The sequence below is a fragment of the Centropristis striata genome, chromosome 12 (assembly GCF_030273125.1).
Source record: "Centropristis striata isolate RG_2023a ecotype Rhode Island chromosome 12, C.striata_1.0, whole genome shotgun sequence".
Lineage (NCBI taxonomy): Eukaryota > Metazoa > Chordata > Actinopteri > Perciformes > Serranidae > Centropristis > Centropristis striata.
The window spans coordinates 36635077-36650682 of NC_081528.1; the positions used below are offsets into that span (position 1 = coordinate 36635077).

Sequence of the window (15606 nt, forward strand, 5' to 3'; positions counted from 1 at the left end):
GAGAATAAAGGTTCTTGTATGTTTTATTTAAGGCATCTTATTTTGACAGTCTTCTTGTAAGTTCTGTGGTGGATTCTGTTAACACACTGTGCTCTTATTTTGAAAGCGGCATGTGTTTAGCGACAGAGAGTAAGTAGCTTTTTGTGATTAAAACAACTTTAATTGTTAGTTAATCTTAACCTTACGCCACTACATCAAGAAGTAGGAATGTTGCCAATATAATGATATGCATTTTTTTTTAACCATAAAAAAAATATACCGATATTATCGTGAACGATACGATATGGCACACCTCTACTTCCACATTGATTTTTTTGCTGTCAACGGTCAGGAAACAATTTATACCTTTTAACAATCTTAGTTTTTTTTTTCTTTTTTACAGCAGATGGAGTTAATACTCATAATTAGGGCAGCAACTAGATAGATGATTATTTTTCATTTTTGATTTATATGCCCATCATTATTTTTGGGATTGTGCATTTGGCATAACATGTATTGGGCCATGTGAAATATTTTTTTGGTATTATGGTTATTGGAACGCACCTTTAATTTAATTAGCTTCTCCGACATCAACCTGAGCAGAAGTTTAATTAGGCCAAATAAGTGAAAACACCTGTGTGGGTGCACACACCTTTCATTATTCCACTCAGTGATTGAACATGTTGGAGCCTTCTTCCTGCTTTGAAAAGACAAAATGTCTGCAATGTAAAAAGGTCTATTGCAGGCCATTGTTACAAATGTAATTCACTAATCAGTAAATGCTGAAAGGAGACACCTTGATATTACAACTGCAGAAACTGTCCAATTAGACAAGGTCTTTTTTATGAAAGACTTTTTTTTGACTGGCCTTCATTTGTTCTAATGAATATGAACTCTGCACAACTGGAAGCCTCTTCCCAGTATTTATTTTATATTTTTTGCTGTATACACTACCGGTCAAAAGTTTTAGAACACCCCAATTCAAGCAGTTCAAGTCAAATGAACAGCTTGAAAGAGGTAAATAAAAAAAGGTAAGCTTAACCAAAACTGGAAAATAATGTACATTTCAGAATTATACAAGTAGGCCTTTTTCAGGGAACAAGAAATGGGTTAACAACTTAACTCTATGGAGTCTTGGGCTATTTTGTCCATTTTTGAATTCTTTTCATGTCTTTGTAAGTCATTTTGTGTCCTTTTTTTTGGTCATTTTGTTTCTTTTTTTAGTCTTTTTGTGTCTTTTTTTGGTCATTTTGTATCTTTTTTTTAGTCCTTTAGTCCAACATAAAATGTGATTTTGAATCTTTTTTTACTTTCAAAACACTATCATGCTCCATCAAGAATTTTAAATGTTGCAAATGTGCATTAATTTCAGAGTACACTGAGACATTAAACTGCATAATTTTCAATTAAATTCTGGAAAAATTGGTGTGTTCTAAAACTTTTGACCAGTAGTGTATATTATTCCTTTTATTTCTTTATCATTTTATCGGTTACCCAACTATCTGTTTGTTTGCATTATTTTTCCAAAGAAAGCCTTAAATTAAATATTGAAAAATAACCTTAAAGAACACAACATAATCAACTAAAAACGTTGCATTAGGAGACTTTCTGACTTTCTTGCATGACAGCAGCCTTGTTTGTAGATCACAGGATTTGTTCTATGACTTTATCATGAAAGACTTCATTGACAGTTTTTAAATACAGCATACAGGCAGCCAACACAAGTACAAGACATAAAAACTGACATGATTTTTTAATGAGAAATACACGAAACTGAAAAAAATTGTACAAATTGAAATAAAATAAAAAAATTGCATTATTCTTATAATTTCTGGTACTTTTTTACATAGACTTTTCCATTATTAAGCATTATCTGTTTACTTCAGAGCAGGATCCCCTCCTTTGATAATCCATAATTACACGACTGAAGTCAAGATATTTTCTGATCGTTGCCTCACTGGTCGAGATGGGATTTGGTTCATCGGTTTGGTGGTCCTTTTGTGCCTTGAACAGTCCGTCCTCCTAACAGCCTACACACGACTGGACACATTATCTGCCAATCTACGGAGCTGGGCCCCCGACATGACCAGGGGCCTATTCTTCACACTCTACTATCAACAAGCTCGATCAGTAATATGAATTGGTGCCCTGTCCTGGTTGTGTATCTGAAAAAAGTGGGAAAGTTTTGTTATAAATATCCCCTGAATCCCTGTTTTTCATCATTATACAGAGATGAAAACAATGACAAGGAATAAACATAAATGGTGGTAAAAAAGGAAATTTGAAATTTTCGGACTTACTTGAAAGTTGCTGTTGCAGCTGTCTGACCAGAGCCGCAGTCTGCTGCTGCTGTTGAGTTTGCTGCATTCCCTGTCGTGGGAACTGAAACAAAGACACACATCGTTATTGGAGAAATTAATCCCATTACCCCAAAAAATTTTGCAAAATGCACACCAAATTTGACATTGATTTGTAAGCTTATAAACACAATAATGTTAATAAGCATCTTGTAAGGACTTACAAGGGCCGTATTACTTGTTAATTAATGGTTATTACAAGGACCTTAATATAAAGCGTTACCAAAAGATGTTTCCTTACACCAGCTGTTCTCAACCTTGGGGTCGGGACCCCAATTGGGGTCGCGAGATGATTTCTGGGGGTCGCCAAATCATTTTGGAAGTCAGCTCTGTCTCCACTGTGTTAAAGTGTTCATGTGTTTTAGTCTTTTTGGTCACTTAATGTCTTTTTTTGGTCATTTTGTGTGTTTTTTTGTCATTTTGTGTGTTTTTTTGGTCATTTTGTGTCTTTTTTTGATCATTTTGTGGTCAATTTGTGTCTTTCTTGGTCATTTTGTGTCTTTTTTTAGTCATTCCGTGTGTTTTTTAGTCATTTCGTGTGTTTTTTGGGTAATTTTGTGTCTTTTTTGGTCATTTTGTGTCTTTTTTTAGTCATTGTGTGTCTTTTTTTAGTCATTTCGTGTCTTTTTGGGGGGATTTTGTTTCTTTTTTGGGTAATTTTGTGTCTTTTTTGGTCATTTTGTGTCTTTTTGGTCATTTTGTTTCCTTTTTTTAGTCATTTTGTGTCTTTTTTAGTCATTTTGTGTCTTTTTTTGGTGATTTTGTTTCTTTTTTGGGTAATTTTGTGTCTTTTTTGGTCATTTTTGGTCATTTTGTTTCCTTTTTTTGGTCATTTTGTTTATTTTTTGGGTGATGATAATCACAACTGCACATATATGGTCCCCACCCCCTGGACTGGACCTACCATGGGTTGCTGGGGGGGCAGTGGCTGCATGCCCAGGCCCTGGTTCTGCTGCTGGCCCGGTGGAGGCACCGCTGACACCTGCTGCTGCTGTTGCTGTTGTTGTTGTTGTTGTTGTTGTTGAACTTGCTGTTGAGGAGGAACCTGCTGGGGCTGGACCTGTTGCTGCTGCTGCTGTTGCTGCTGCTGCTGTTGTTGTTGTTGTTGTTGCTGTTGTTGTTGTTGCTGCTGTTGTTGAACTTGTTGAGCCTGCTGCTGCTGTTGAGATAACGTAGGAAAGAAACAATGGTTGGTGTTTTAGCTAGACTTTCTTTTTGTACCCTTTAGTGCAGGAATGTCCAAACTATATACTATATATATACTATATATACTGAGTCAAGTCTGGTGTGCTGCTGCTTGGTTGGAACGAAAACCTGCAGCCACACGGCCCTTTGTGGAATAGTTTGGACATCCCTGCTTTAGTGAAACATGCTTAGAAATAGTCGTATTTATTTTGGGGCCACTGGTAGCTTCAGAGTTACACAATTTGAAATGTAGTGCACACAAACAGCCTCCTTACTCATAAAAATACAAAAACTCAGCGTAAAAACATAGCTAAAGACCTTTACAAACTTCTAGTCCGGTGGCTTAGGACCAGATTTGGGAAGAAAGGGGACACGTCGGACAAAAGCACCACATGTTTTCCACATGCTCTCTATCACTATAGGTTTAAATTTTTGGTAGGAGCCACTTCATCAAGATTGCAGATCGGAGATGGCAGCCATATAAAATCTATGAGAACCAGTATATCTTCTAAGCCACTTAGAAGGTCAATCTTTGTGTCAAAATATACATTTTCTGGGTCAAAGAATGATTTAAAGCTACTGAGAATATCACTAGATGATCAAATAGATATGTTCATTTTGGCCATGTATTTACATAATTATTAGATTCCAAACATTTTCAGCTCAGGATTCTCTGCTGCAGCACTTGAAGCGAGTTGCCTACCATTCTGGGTGAAAATGAACATATCTATTTGATCAAATAATCATCTAGTGATATTCTCAACAGCTTTAAATGATTCCTGGACCCAGAAAATGTAGATTTTGACACCAAGATTGACCGTCTGAGTGGCTTGGAAGATATACTGGTTCTCATAGATTTTATATGGCTGCCATCTCGGATCGGCCATCTTGATGAAGTGGCTCCTACCAAAAATTGAAACCTATGGTGATAGAGAGCACGTGGAAAAAATGTGGTGCTTTTGTCCAGCGTGTCCCCTTTATTTAGCTAACTATTCTGATGAAGTGACATACTCTGAGTGCTTGTTGTCTGAGGTACTGCTGCTGTTGCTGTTGCTGTGCTGCCTGTTGCTGCTGCTGTTGCTGCTGTTCTGCCAGCATCGGATTGGGCCTCAGGCCTGGATGGACGCCCTGGCCTCCCATGTGACTGAGACCGTGCATGATGGGATTCTGCTGGAGAGGCTGGTGGGAAAACCTGAGATTTACAGGACAGACAGGAAGAAGACATGCAGTTAGCATTAAATCAAGGAGGAAAACATTTTAATGTCAAGCAGCAACAGTAACGAGAATTTGTGGAAAAATAGTTTTAGATTCTTGATATTTAAACAATAAACATTTCCACAACATTTAATTAAATCATGTCTCATAGACAAATGGGCAGACAGGCCAACTGCAGGGGATTAACATGTGTATTGCATGGAAATTAACTGAACTGGTTCCTAATGTACGTTTCTATTGTTTCTTTGAAGTTTATGTGTCTCACAACTTTCAATGTCTGGTTCCTGTATGTTAATCTCATTAAGACGCTACTTCACCTGTAACTTCCTCCTCTCTTTCATCATGTAAGGCTGAAATGTTGTATATAAGGAAGAAAGTTGACTTTGTCGAGAGAGATTGCTGAGGACTCTCTCCGTGTACACGTAACTAAAAGCTCTGATTGATCACACTGGCTCATTCCATTTTTCTTCAATATTTTGGGAAGAAACTGCATCTACAAATTTCAATTGGACTTTTAAGTGAAAAGTAAGAAAACAGCAGCGTTCCTTTCAACACTGTACTCACCTCTGTGTGTTCTGCATATTGTGTGCGTAGCCTGGAGCCTGCTGGTGAACATAACCACTGGGCCTTTGCTGCATTTGCTGCCTAAGAGGATCCACAACAGCCGGGTTGGCTCCAGGATGGGTGCCCTGGAAATTCTGGTTCCCGTAGGAGGCCGGACCTATACCACCACCCTGGGACGGATGCTGCTGCATCCCCATGTGTGATCCGTACGAGGTATAGCCCTGAGATATGTTCTGACCAAACAGAGACAATGTTGATCATTAAAACGAATACAGAGAAGGATTATTCATTGACTCATAGTGTGGACAGTAGTGAAGTGAGTGCACAAATTTCTGTGGACGTCAAACATTTATAAAATGATCGGAAGCCATGGAGCTCTCTTTGTCAAATAACCAAAAGAATGTGATTTGTTTTGTGACACTGTTAGCGAAGAGAATAATTCTGCTGAACTGGAAACAAAAAAATCCTCCAGTTTATCAAACTTTAATGAATGATAAAATGAAACATTTGCAGTTAGAAAAAATAAAATTCACCCTGAGAGGTAAGATAGATACCTTTTACACAATATGGCAGCCATTTATGGATTATTATACTAAATATAACCCAGTGAAAAATTAACAAATGTAAATTTTGGAAAATCTGACATCCTCAGAGTTGTATTATAATATTTAAATCTATTTTATTTGTAAACCTTATTTTTGTTTTGATATTTGATTTGACTCCACCTAGGTTTTTTTTTGTTTTGTTTTGTTTTTTTATTTTTTTTATTTTATTGCTTTTATTTTTCTACTATCATTCTGCTCTTTCGTGTTGATTTTAAGCATGAATAAACATGTACATTCTTTATTTTTGTATGTGAACAAAAGAAAAAAAAAACAATAAAGAGAAGTCTGAAAAAAAAAAAAAATGATCGGAAAATAACAGCATGGTGAGCAGAACCATGTTTTTTAACAGCTTTTTAAACTTCCTCAGCATTGACTCCTATAACTCAAGAGGTCAGGTGATTTAGATATTCTGAGAATAGAGGTGTCAGGTGACTAGTCTCACCTGAGAAGCCTGCATCGAAGTATACGGTTGGTTGGGTGTTATTTGTCTAATCTGCTGCCCCATCATGTTCTGATTCTGAAAAGAGAAACAAGAATTAAGAAAAAAGCAATGATTCATCGTCCACCAACAGGAGAGGAAGAAGATTATTCGCACTGAAGACAATCAGAGGATTCTCATTTTATGGCTAGTTCACACTTCCTGACTTTCCTCTTGCCTATCAGGTAAATTTGCAAATATCTGCCTGATCTTGAGCGCTGTGTGTGAATTGTTTAAAGACACAAGCCGAAAGCCTCGGCATGCAGACGGGACCTACAACCAATGAGGGCACAGGACCTGGAGTATAGGGGAAACCAGGAGGAGGGGTCACCTGGAACAGGAAGAACTTTTCTGTATGAGTTACATTTGAAATACAGACTATAGTTGTAATTAGATCTGGGATTCATTCTGGTTAAAGAAAAATGTTTTTTCAATTCTAGTTTTTGTTATTTCGTTAGTTTTCGTTAACTATAATAACCTTGGTTTGAACAGTGCAGTATTCTGATGACATTACTTGAAAGTCATGTAGTGTGAACCATTCATTAATTTATAATCTGAATTTAACTCTCCTAATTCTGATCCATCTCACTAGCTTCAGCTCTTGTTCGACTCGACCCGACTACAGTGGTGGAGAGTAACTAAGTACATGTACTTGAATATAATTTTAAGGTACTTGTACTTTATTGAGTATTTACATTTTATGTGACTTTATACTTCTACTTCACTACATTTTGAGGCAAATATTGTACTTTTTACTCCACTACATTTAGCTGACAGCTTTAGTTACTTTTCAGGTCGAGATTTAACATTAAAAACATGATACATTTAAAGTGATTAGAGTTTTTTTAATTAAATCTTAAAACAGTATATTAAGTAATTAAATGAACCCCTTCTTTACAAAATTAAAACACTGCTTACATAAAAGCATCAATACAAATTATGTAACAATATAAATTTGGAATATATAAAACAATCTGAGTAGATCCATTCTGATTAAAGAGTACTTATACTTTTGGTACTTTAAGTACATTTTGATGCTGACACTTTTGTACTTTTACTTCAGAAACTTTTGAATTTACTTTTACTTAAGTAAAGGATCTGAATACTTCTTCCACCTCTACCCGACTATAAGCGGTAGCCTGACCTGTCAGTGTGGATAAACTCACCAGTCTGACCTGTAGTTGCTGCCGCAGTATCTGTCCCTGTGCCATGGCAGGCTGGGGCTTATAACCCATTGGGTATTGCTTGTCCAGTCCCATCATGCCCGGCATGCTTCCCTGCATACCGGGCATCATGCCGGGGTAGCTGGGCCGAGTGGGCATCATTTTGTTCATCTGGGGGGTGCGGGCAGGTCTGTATGGAGGTTCTAAACCTGGACCTCCTGTGGAAAAAAACAAAGGATGTAAACTACAATCCCAGAAAGGAGAACTCATGATGTGTGCTGAACCAGTGTGTCATACTGCTGCTAATGAAGAAGAAGAAGAAGAAGAAGAAGGTGGTGAAGAAGAAGAAGGTGAAGAAGAAGAAGAAGAAGAAGAAGAAGAAGGTGAAGAAGAAGAAGATGGTGAAGAAGGTGAAGAAGAAGAAGGTGAAGAAGAAGGTGAAGAAGAAGAAGAAGAAGAAGAAGGTGAAGAAGAAGAAGAAGAAGGTGAAGGTGAAGAAGAAGGTGAAGAAGAAGAAGAAGGTGAAGAAGGTGAAGAAGAAGAAGAAGAAGAAGGTGAAGAAGAAGAAGGTGAAGGTGAAGAAGAAGAAGGTGAAGAAGAAGAAGAAGGTGAAGAAGAAGAAGAAGAAGAAGAAGAAGGTGAAGAAGAAGAAGAAGGTGAAGAAGAAGAAGAAGGTGAAGAAGGTGAAGAATAAGAAGAAGGTGAAGAAGGTGGTGAAGAAGAAGGTGAAGAAGAAGAAGGTGAAGAAGAAGAAGGTGAAGAAGAAGAAGAATAAGAAGAAGGTGGTGAAGAAGAAGAAGGTGGTGAAGAAGAAGGTGAAGAAGAAGAAGAAGGTGGTGAAGAAGAAGAAGAAGAAGAAGGTGAAGAAGAAGAAGGTGGTGAAGAAGAAGAAGAAGAAGGTGGTGAAGAAGAAGGTGAAGAAGAAAAAGAAGGTGGTGAAGAAGAAGAAGAAGGTGAAGAAGAAGAAGGTGGTGAAGAAGAAGAAGAAGAAGGTGGTGAAGAAGAAGGTGAAGAAGAAAAAGAAGGTGGTGAAGAAGAAGAAGGTGAAGAAGAAGAAGGTGGTGAAGAAGAAGAAGAAGGTGGTGAAGAAGAAGGTGAAGAAGAAAAAGAAGGTGGTGAAGAAGAAGGTGAAGAAGAAGAAGAAGGAGGTGGTGAAGAAGAAGGTGAAGAAGAAGAAGAAGGTGGTGAAGAAGAAGAAGAAGAAGGTGGTGAAGAAGGTGAAGAAGAAAAAGAAGGTGGTGAAGAAGAAGGTGAAGAAGAAGAAGAAGAAGGTGAAGAAGAAGAAGAAGATGAAGAAGAAGAAGAAGAAGGTGAAGAAGATGAAGAAGGTGAAGAAGAAGAAGATGGTGAAGAAGGTGAAGAAGAAGAAGAAGAAGGTGAAGAAGAAGGTGAAGAAGGTGAAAAAGAAGAAGGTGAAGAAGGTGAAGAAGAAGAAGGTGAAGAAGAAGGAGAAGAAGAAGAAGGTGAAGAAGAAGAAGGTGAAGAAGAAGAAGGTGAAGAAGGTGAAGAAGAAAAAGAAGGTGAAGAAGAAGAAGAAGGTGGTGAAGAAGAAGGTGAAGAAGAAGAAGAAGGTGAAGAAGGTGAAGAAGAAGGTGAAGAAGAAGAAGAAGAAGAAGAAGGTGGTGAAGAAGGTGAAGAAGAAGAAGGTGGTGAAGAAGAAGAAGAAGGTGGTGAAGAAGAAGAAGGTGAAGAAGAAGAAGAAGGTGGTGAAGAAGAAGAAGAAGGTGAAGAAGAAGGTGAAGAAGAAGAAGGTGGTGAAGAAGAAGAAGGTGAAGAAGAAGAAGAAGAAAAAGAAGGTGAAGAAGAAGAAGAAGGTGGTGAAGAAGAAGGTGAAGAAGAAGAAGAAGGTGAAGAAGGTGAAGAAGAAGGTGAAGAAGAAGAAGAAGAAGAAGAAGGTGGTGAAGAAGGTGAAGAAGAAGAAGGTGGTGAAGAAGAAGAAGAAGGTGGTGAAGAAGAAGAAGGTGAAGAAGAAGAAGAAGGTGGTGAAGAAGAAGAAGAAGGTGAAGAAGAAGGTGAAGAAGAAGAAGGTGGTGAAGAAGAAGAAGGTGAAGAAGAAGAAGAAGAAGAAGAAGGTGAAGAAGAAGAAGAAGAAGAAGGTGGTGAAGGTGAAGAAGAAGGTGAAGAAGAAGAAGAAGGCGGTGAAGAAGAAGAAGAAGAAGAAGGTGGTGAAGGTGAAGAAGAAGGTGAAGAAGAAGAAGAAGGCGGTGAAGAAGAAGAAGAAGAAGAAGAAGGTGAAGAAGAAGAAGAAGGCGGTGAAGAAGAAGAAGAAGAAGAAGAAGAAGAAGAAGATTACTTTATTAACCCCACAATGGGGAAATTCAACCTCTGCATTTAACCCATTATCCTTATCAGCACATTACTGATGAAGATGATGATGAGGAAGGTGAACTGACCTGGAGGAAGAGGCTGGTTCTGTGTGTACATGCTCATGCCCTGCTGGCTGTAGGGCAGCCGGCCATACGGGTGGTTCTGCATCTGCAGCTCAGGAGGCATATTAGTGCCGTAGGGCACGCCGCCTGGTGTACGATTCACATAGTCCTGGAGAGAAGAAGAGGGAATACACAGCTTTATATAATCTGACTGGAGCAACTTAACATGTCAGTCAGTATAATCACATTAACCTAAAACCATAAATGACATACACTACTGGTCAAAAGTTTTAGAACACTCCAACTTTTCCAGAATTTTAATGAAAATTATGCAGTTTAATGTCTCAGTGTACTCTGAAATTAATGCATATAACAAATAAACAATTGAAGTTAAAAAAATAAATCATAGAATCAGTTTAGAAAGGAAGATGTATTCTTAACTGTTGACTCATTGAAGTAGCACCTTAACAGATAGAACAGCTGAACACACTCAATGGAAATCAAATATTATTCAGAAAGTTCTTCCCAACTCTGTTGCAGAAGTTCCCTTAAATGTGGAGCAACTTGTAGGTTGTAGGTGATCAAGAAAAGTTGGGACACCTGTAGGAATCGGTAGCAACTTAGCAACTTTCAAGGCTTGATCAACCTCCGTTGCTGCAGAACTGCTTTAAGTTTTTAACCCATTTCTTGTTCCCTGAAAAAGGCCTTTTTCTATAATTATGAAATGTACATTATTTTTCAGTTTTGGTTAAGCTTACCTTTTTTTATTTACCTCTGGCAGTTCAACACTTACTAACACTTACACTTATTTTTTTTAAATCTTTTTTTTTTTTTTTTTTTAATGAGCATACTTGGCATCCTGTGTTTATTTATGTATTGGTATTATTAGCATAATTGTTAATGTTTCTGTTTCTCTGCTTTTTTGCCTCCCTATATATTATTATATATTTATTATAATACTATGTTTTTTTTTGTTTTGTATTTATTTTTCTTTTGTGGTTCTTTGTTCTAATGTACCCTTTAAAAAACAAAAATGTGGAAAACAGCTGTGGAATAAGTTATGTTTTGTACTGATGCTTATGAATGCTAATTTCCAATAAAAAATATATATAAATAATTAAAAAAAAAAGTTTACAAGATTAAAGTGGCAAATCTACGAGAACATTTCTTGCAAATTTATGAGATTTAAAGTGGTGAATCTGCGAGAAAGTTGCATTTTTCCCCACTGTTGTCTTGTAAATCTGCGACTTTTTTTCGCACATATTTGCCACTTTAATCTAGTTAATTTGCAACTTTTTTGACACAGATTTGCATCTTTTTTTCTCGAAATATTATATAAAAAAAGAAAAAAAAAGAAAAAAAGAGAAATTGTGGTGTTCTAAAACTTTTGACCGGTAGTGTAAATGTCTGACCTCTGTCTTGGCAGCAGTTTTCTTCTTCTTGTTGTTGGATTTCTTCTTGGTTGAGTCGGAGGTGACAGTGGGAACGCTCTTCTCTGGCTTCACCGCCTCCATCTTCTTCTCTGGTTCCTGGGAGACGGGTGTCAGGGGCTCCTCCTCCTCAGGGGGCAGGGGCAGCGGCTCCAGATAATAGCTGCGAGGTTTGGGCTTCAGGTGGGTGTGATAGAGCAGAAAACGCTGCTGCTCCTCAAATTTGGTGACCTTACGGTCCACGCGCACTGTGCCGAACCACCCCCAGGACAGAGGGGCGGAGTGTTTGAGACCCTCAAACACGTCCCAGGGTGAAATCTTTTGTTTGGTTGATACTTGAAGACCCTAAAAGCACAAATACAGAATTTATATAACTCAAAATCAGCATGTGCACAATGTGGACCTCAACTTATTTCTGGCAAGAAAAGAAAAAATAGATATTTATGAAATGTTGCTTAAATAAATAGTAAAGCTGATGTGTATAAGATGGTAAGACACAAATGCAAAAATCACCAAAATGACCCAAATCTATGGGTAGCATTTTGAAATTTAGCAATTTTGCCCCATTATATTCCATAAGACAGACGCCTATCTAATCATTTTTGAATTTTGATGGAAAAATGTAGCTTAGTTTGTTTAAAAAGTACATCAATCTATGGTGTCTATGAATTCATTTTAGAAGAGTCACACATAGAGACACACATTAAGCTTAAAGCTTAAATTTAAGTTTTTTAATGACGTGTATTTTTCAGCAGTTCATATATCCCCTAAAAGCACATTAAGACTGTTGACCAATGGAAAACATATGCTTTTAATAACTTTTCTTTACAAGTTGCATTATTTTTCTCTTACTCTTTCTTTCATATCACAGTACAATTTAATCTTCTCCATTTTGTTTATCTGATTATGAAGCTGCAGTATGAGCAATGTGACAGGAAACCATACAACTAAATATAGTTTTCCTAGATGATTAACTTCCTGGTTTGACTCTGTGATACAAATCATACTGAAACCATGTGTGATTAGGGTTGAAGAAACCAACGTACCTCCTTCTCAAACCCAGCGATCTTGTTCCCCTTGGTGTCTATGAGTGAGCCCTGAGGTTCACACGTTATCACGTCCCGGGTTTGTTTGGGCAGCGGCAAAAGCTGGCGAACCTTTTCCAAACTCTCCGACTGCCGATCCCCGAGCTCTTTCTGTGGAAATAAAATGTTGAACACAGCGATTATGAAAAAGTGAATGACAATCATCTCTTTACAGGGAGCATTATTATCACTAATTTTTTTCATTTGGCATATTTTTCAGACATCTAGTGCAGACATTCTTTGGGAAAGTATCTAACAAGTTTTCACATGCATGTTTATTTAATGTCTTTCATATGAAGTTGTTGGGGGTTTTTTTACACTGGATGTGTCCATATCTTTAAAAAATATATAGATATATATTGAAAGAAATTGAGGCACTAATGTCCAATATAATTTACAGTACTTTGCTATAATTTTTTTCCTCTTTATTCACTCAGTGCTACATGAAACAATCAAAAAAAAAAAAAAAAAGGAAAACAGAAAAAAAAAGATATGTGTCCATGTCACTTTTGACATATATTCAATTGAAAACTTTATAAACAGAATATACTCTATTTTGAAACGTCAAGGTGTTTATATAGGGCCTTTTTTGGGGAATCTGGGTCGTATAATGTATATCTATTTCTAAAGCATGAAGGTGTGCATCCTCGATTTTGAATATTTTTTAATTCATTTTTCAAAATATCATTATTTACGTAGGACGTGTTGCGGCATTGCACTGTTTCCGATCGGACGCCTTTTAGGGGAGCTCGCTCTGGATTTCCACCCTGACTCATCTCATCTGGAAGTCTATTTAGCCTACCTATCTTTCGGAGTTTTAAAGTGCACTACAAGGTTTGATTTTCCAATAATATTGGAATAGTTTCCCGCAAATATCAATGTTCAGTGTGTATGTGCTGGATGATGTGGTACCATATGAAAAGTGTTTTATGGAGTTGCAGACGTTGTTGTAGTGCGATTAGCATGCTAAACTGAGATTTAGCTTTATTCACTTCTTATGTTGCATTACTATGTAATTCAGGGATGACATTCATGTTGCCTAGTGTTGTCTTTAACCCATTTAGGCCTAAAACGCCTGGAAAAAATTGGTGATTCTGTGTCTTTTTTAATAATTTTGTGTCTTTTTTGGGTAATTCTGTGTCTTTTTTGGTAATTTTGTGTCTTTTTTGGTAATTTTGTGTCTTTTTTTTGGTAATTTTGTGTCTTTTTTAATAATTTTGTGTCTTTTTTGGTAATTCTGTGTCTTTTTTTTGGTAATTTTGTGTCTTTTAATAATTTTGTGTCTTTTTTGGGTAATTCTGTGTCTTTTTTGGTAATTTTGTGTCTTTTTTTGGTGATGATTTCACATATTTCACATGTATCCTGATGCATTTCTTTGGCCAATAGACTGAAAATAGGTGGGAAAAAAACTACAAATACTACAAAACGACATATCCGCTTTACAGGCTTTAATGGGTTAAAGAAAAGCGTAACAAAATGCTAATGGTCCAAGACTTGATAAAAACAAGGAAAACACTACGTCACAGAAGTAAGATCTTATCTTCAAACTCATCACCCTGGCTGTGGGTAAGAAAGGTGTGCTGTTCTTACCCTGAGCTTCTTCACCAGGTTCATATAGGCTCTCTTGTTCTCCTCCATGCTGCCCTGAGAGATACTGGACATGTCAGCAGCTAGTGTGCCGTTAATCAGCACACTCAGCATGTCCAGCACTGTTGTGAAGAGTTCACTGTTGGAGAGAAACAAACAGACAGACAACTGGTAAGTGTTCTGGCAACACAGTCTGTGCTTTGGAAACAATAACTGACGTTTCCAGTTATAGGAATAATGTGTGGATTGGGGTTTCGTCTTTATTCATCACTCACTTATTGGACTGCATGTCCACTGTGCCGCTGCTGATGATGTCAAGAAGTAGTACCGCCCACTCAGTGGTCTGCTGGGTGCTGCGCTGCACTGTGTCAAACATGCCGCCCACCTTGGAGAGAAAAAAAAATACTATTATTCTCTTCATAATGCATTTAAAACTAATCAAAACCGAATGTTGGATAGATAAAATAGAAAATCAGTGAAGTGATTGGGTTTCGTTCAATATTTTGGTTGTTTAACTTGATGAATTGAGGCCAAATTCTGATCTTATTCATAATCAAATAACAATAATCAAGAGCTGGTTCTGCGTGATAAAGATCAAACATACAGAAATCGACTTGCACAATTTGTAACCAGAGCAGAAAAGGAAATCAAGCTGCAAGAGGCGATTCGGGGACTCACGTTGTTATGAAGCATTTCCTGTGAGATTTATAATTATTGGACATGCATTGGACATATAGTCAGATTTGTGTTATGCTATGCCCCCAACTGGTCTATTTTTGAATAAAACTTTTTTCTTGGTCAATATTTGACCTTTAATTTTAGCACCTCCTTCAGGCTGATTGGGGTCATATTTGTTGAACAGCAATTGCAAACAGCTCCCAATCACTCATGTAAATGTCATGGGCTTGTAATGTACCATTATTTTTTAAACATTCAGGAAGAAAAACAACAACATCAGGACAAAAACAACAAGCAATTAACCCTTAATAGGACACTCATTGAAATACTTGCAAATTCCAAATTTCAACCCTAGAGAATATTGGAGGATATTACATACAGCCATGTGTAAAAAAAACATACGAAAATAATATTTTGAGAAAAAAGTCTACGAGATTAAAGCGGCAAATCTATGAGAAAAAAATGAGCAGATTTATGAGATTTAATGTGGTGAATCTGGGAGAAAAAAGCTGTTTTTTTTCAACTTTTTTGTAAATCTGCGACTTTTTTCGCACAGATTTGCCACTTTAAATCTCTTAAATCTGCGACTTTTTTTTCTTGTAGATTTGCCACTTTAATCTAGTAAATTTGCAATTTTTTTCTCGAAATATTACCTGAAGTAACCAAATATAGTTCTTTGCCTGATAAAGGGTTAAGGCATCAAGCCCTGATTACAGATGGACTTTATATAGCCAGAGATGTTAAAAACTGGTTGTGGGGATTAAGACAAGATCTTACAAGATTAAGTCGTAGTTTCAGAGCCTCGTGCATCATTTGCTTGGCCTTGCAGTCGTCCTGGTACTGGTCTTCTCTCCAGTTGGTGACAATCTGCTGCACTTGGCTGTAGAGGGAGGTGAGAAGGCCTTCCCTCT

At 37.2% G+C, this 15606-nt stretch overlaps 1 protein-coding gene across 3 annotated transcripts in view; it reads right to left on the minus strand.

The window, feature by feature from the left end:
- Nucleotides 1–1549: 1549 nt before the first annotated feature.
- The window catches only part of med12 (mediator complex subunit 12), a 56389-nt gene continuing 42332 nt past the window's right edge, over nt 1550–15606 (minus strand). Inside the window, exons 31-43 of one of the 3 annotated variants that reach the window (XM_059346147.1) lie at nt 15473–15606; nt 14293–14402; nt 14021–14156; nt 12392–12541; nt 11328–11690; nt 9940–10084; nt 7559–7764; nt 6348–6422; nt 5301–5533; nt 4533–4713; nt 3241–3495; nt 2280–2361; nt 1550–2144 (exon numbers count right to left, since the gene is read on the minus strand). The exon at nt 15473–15606 is cut by the window's right edge and continues 68 nt beyond it. In XM_059346147.1, the coding sequence (XP_059202130.1) occupies nt 2107–2144; nt 2280–2361; nt 3241–3495; nt 4533–4713; nt 5301–5533; nt 6348–6422; nt 7559–7764; nt 9940–10084; nt 11328–11690; nt 12392–12541; nt 14021–14156; nt 14293–14402; nt 15473–15606 (2108 nt within the window). In that variant the 3' untranslated portion in view covers nt 1550–2106. Of the gene's footprint in view, nt 2145–2279; nt 2362–3240; nt 3496–4532; nt 4714–5300; nt 5534–6347; nt 6423–6492; nt 6993–7498; nt 7765–9939; nt 10085–11327; nt 11691–12391; nt 12542–14020; nt 14157–14292; nt 14403–15472 lie in introns of those variants that run through there. The other 2 variants (XM_059346146.1, XM_059346148.1) reach the window with 2 other exon arrangements.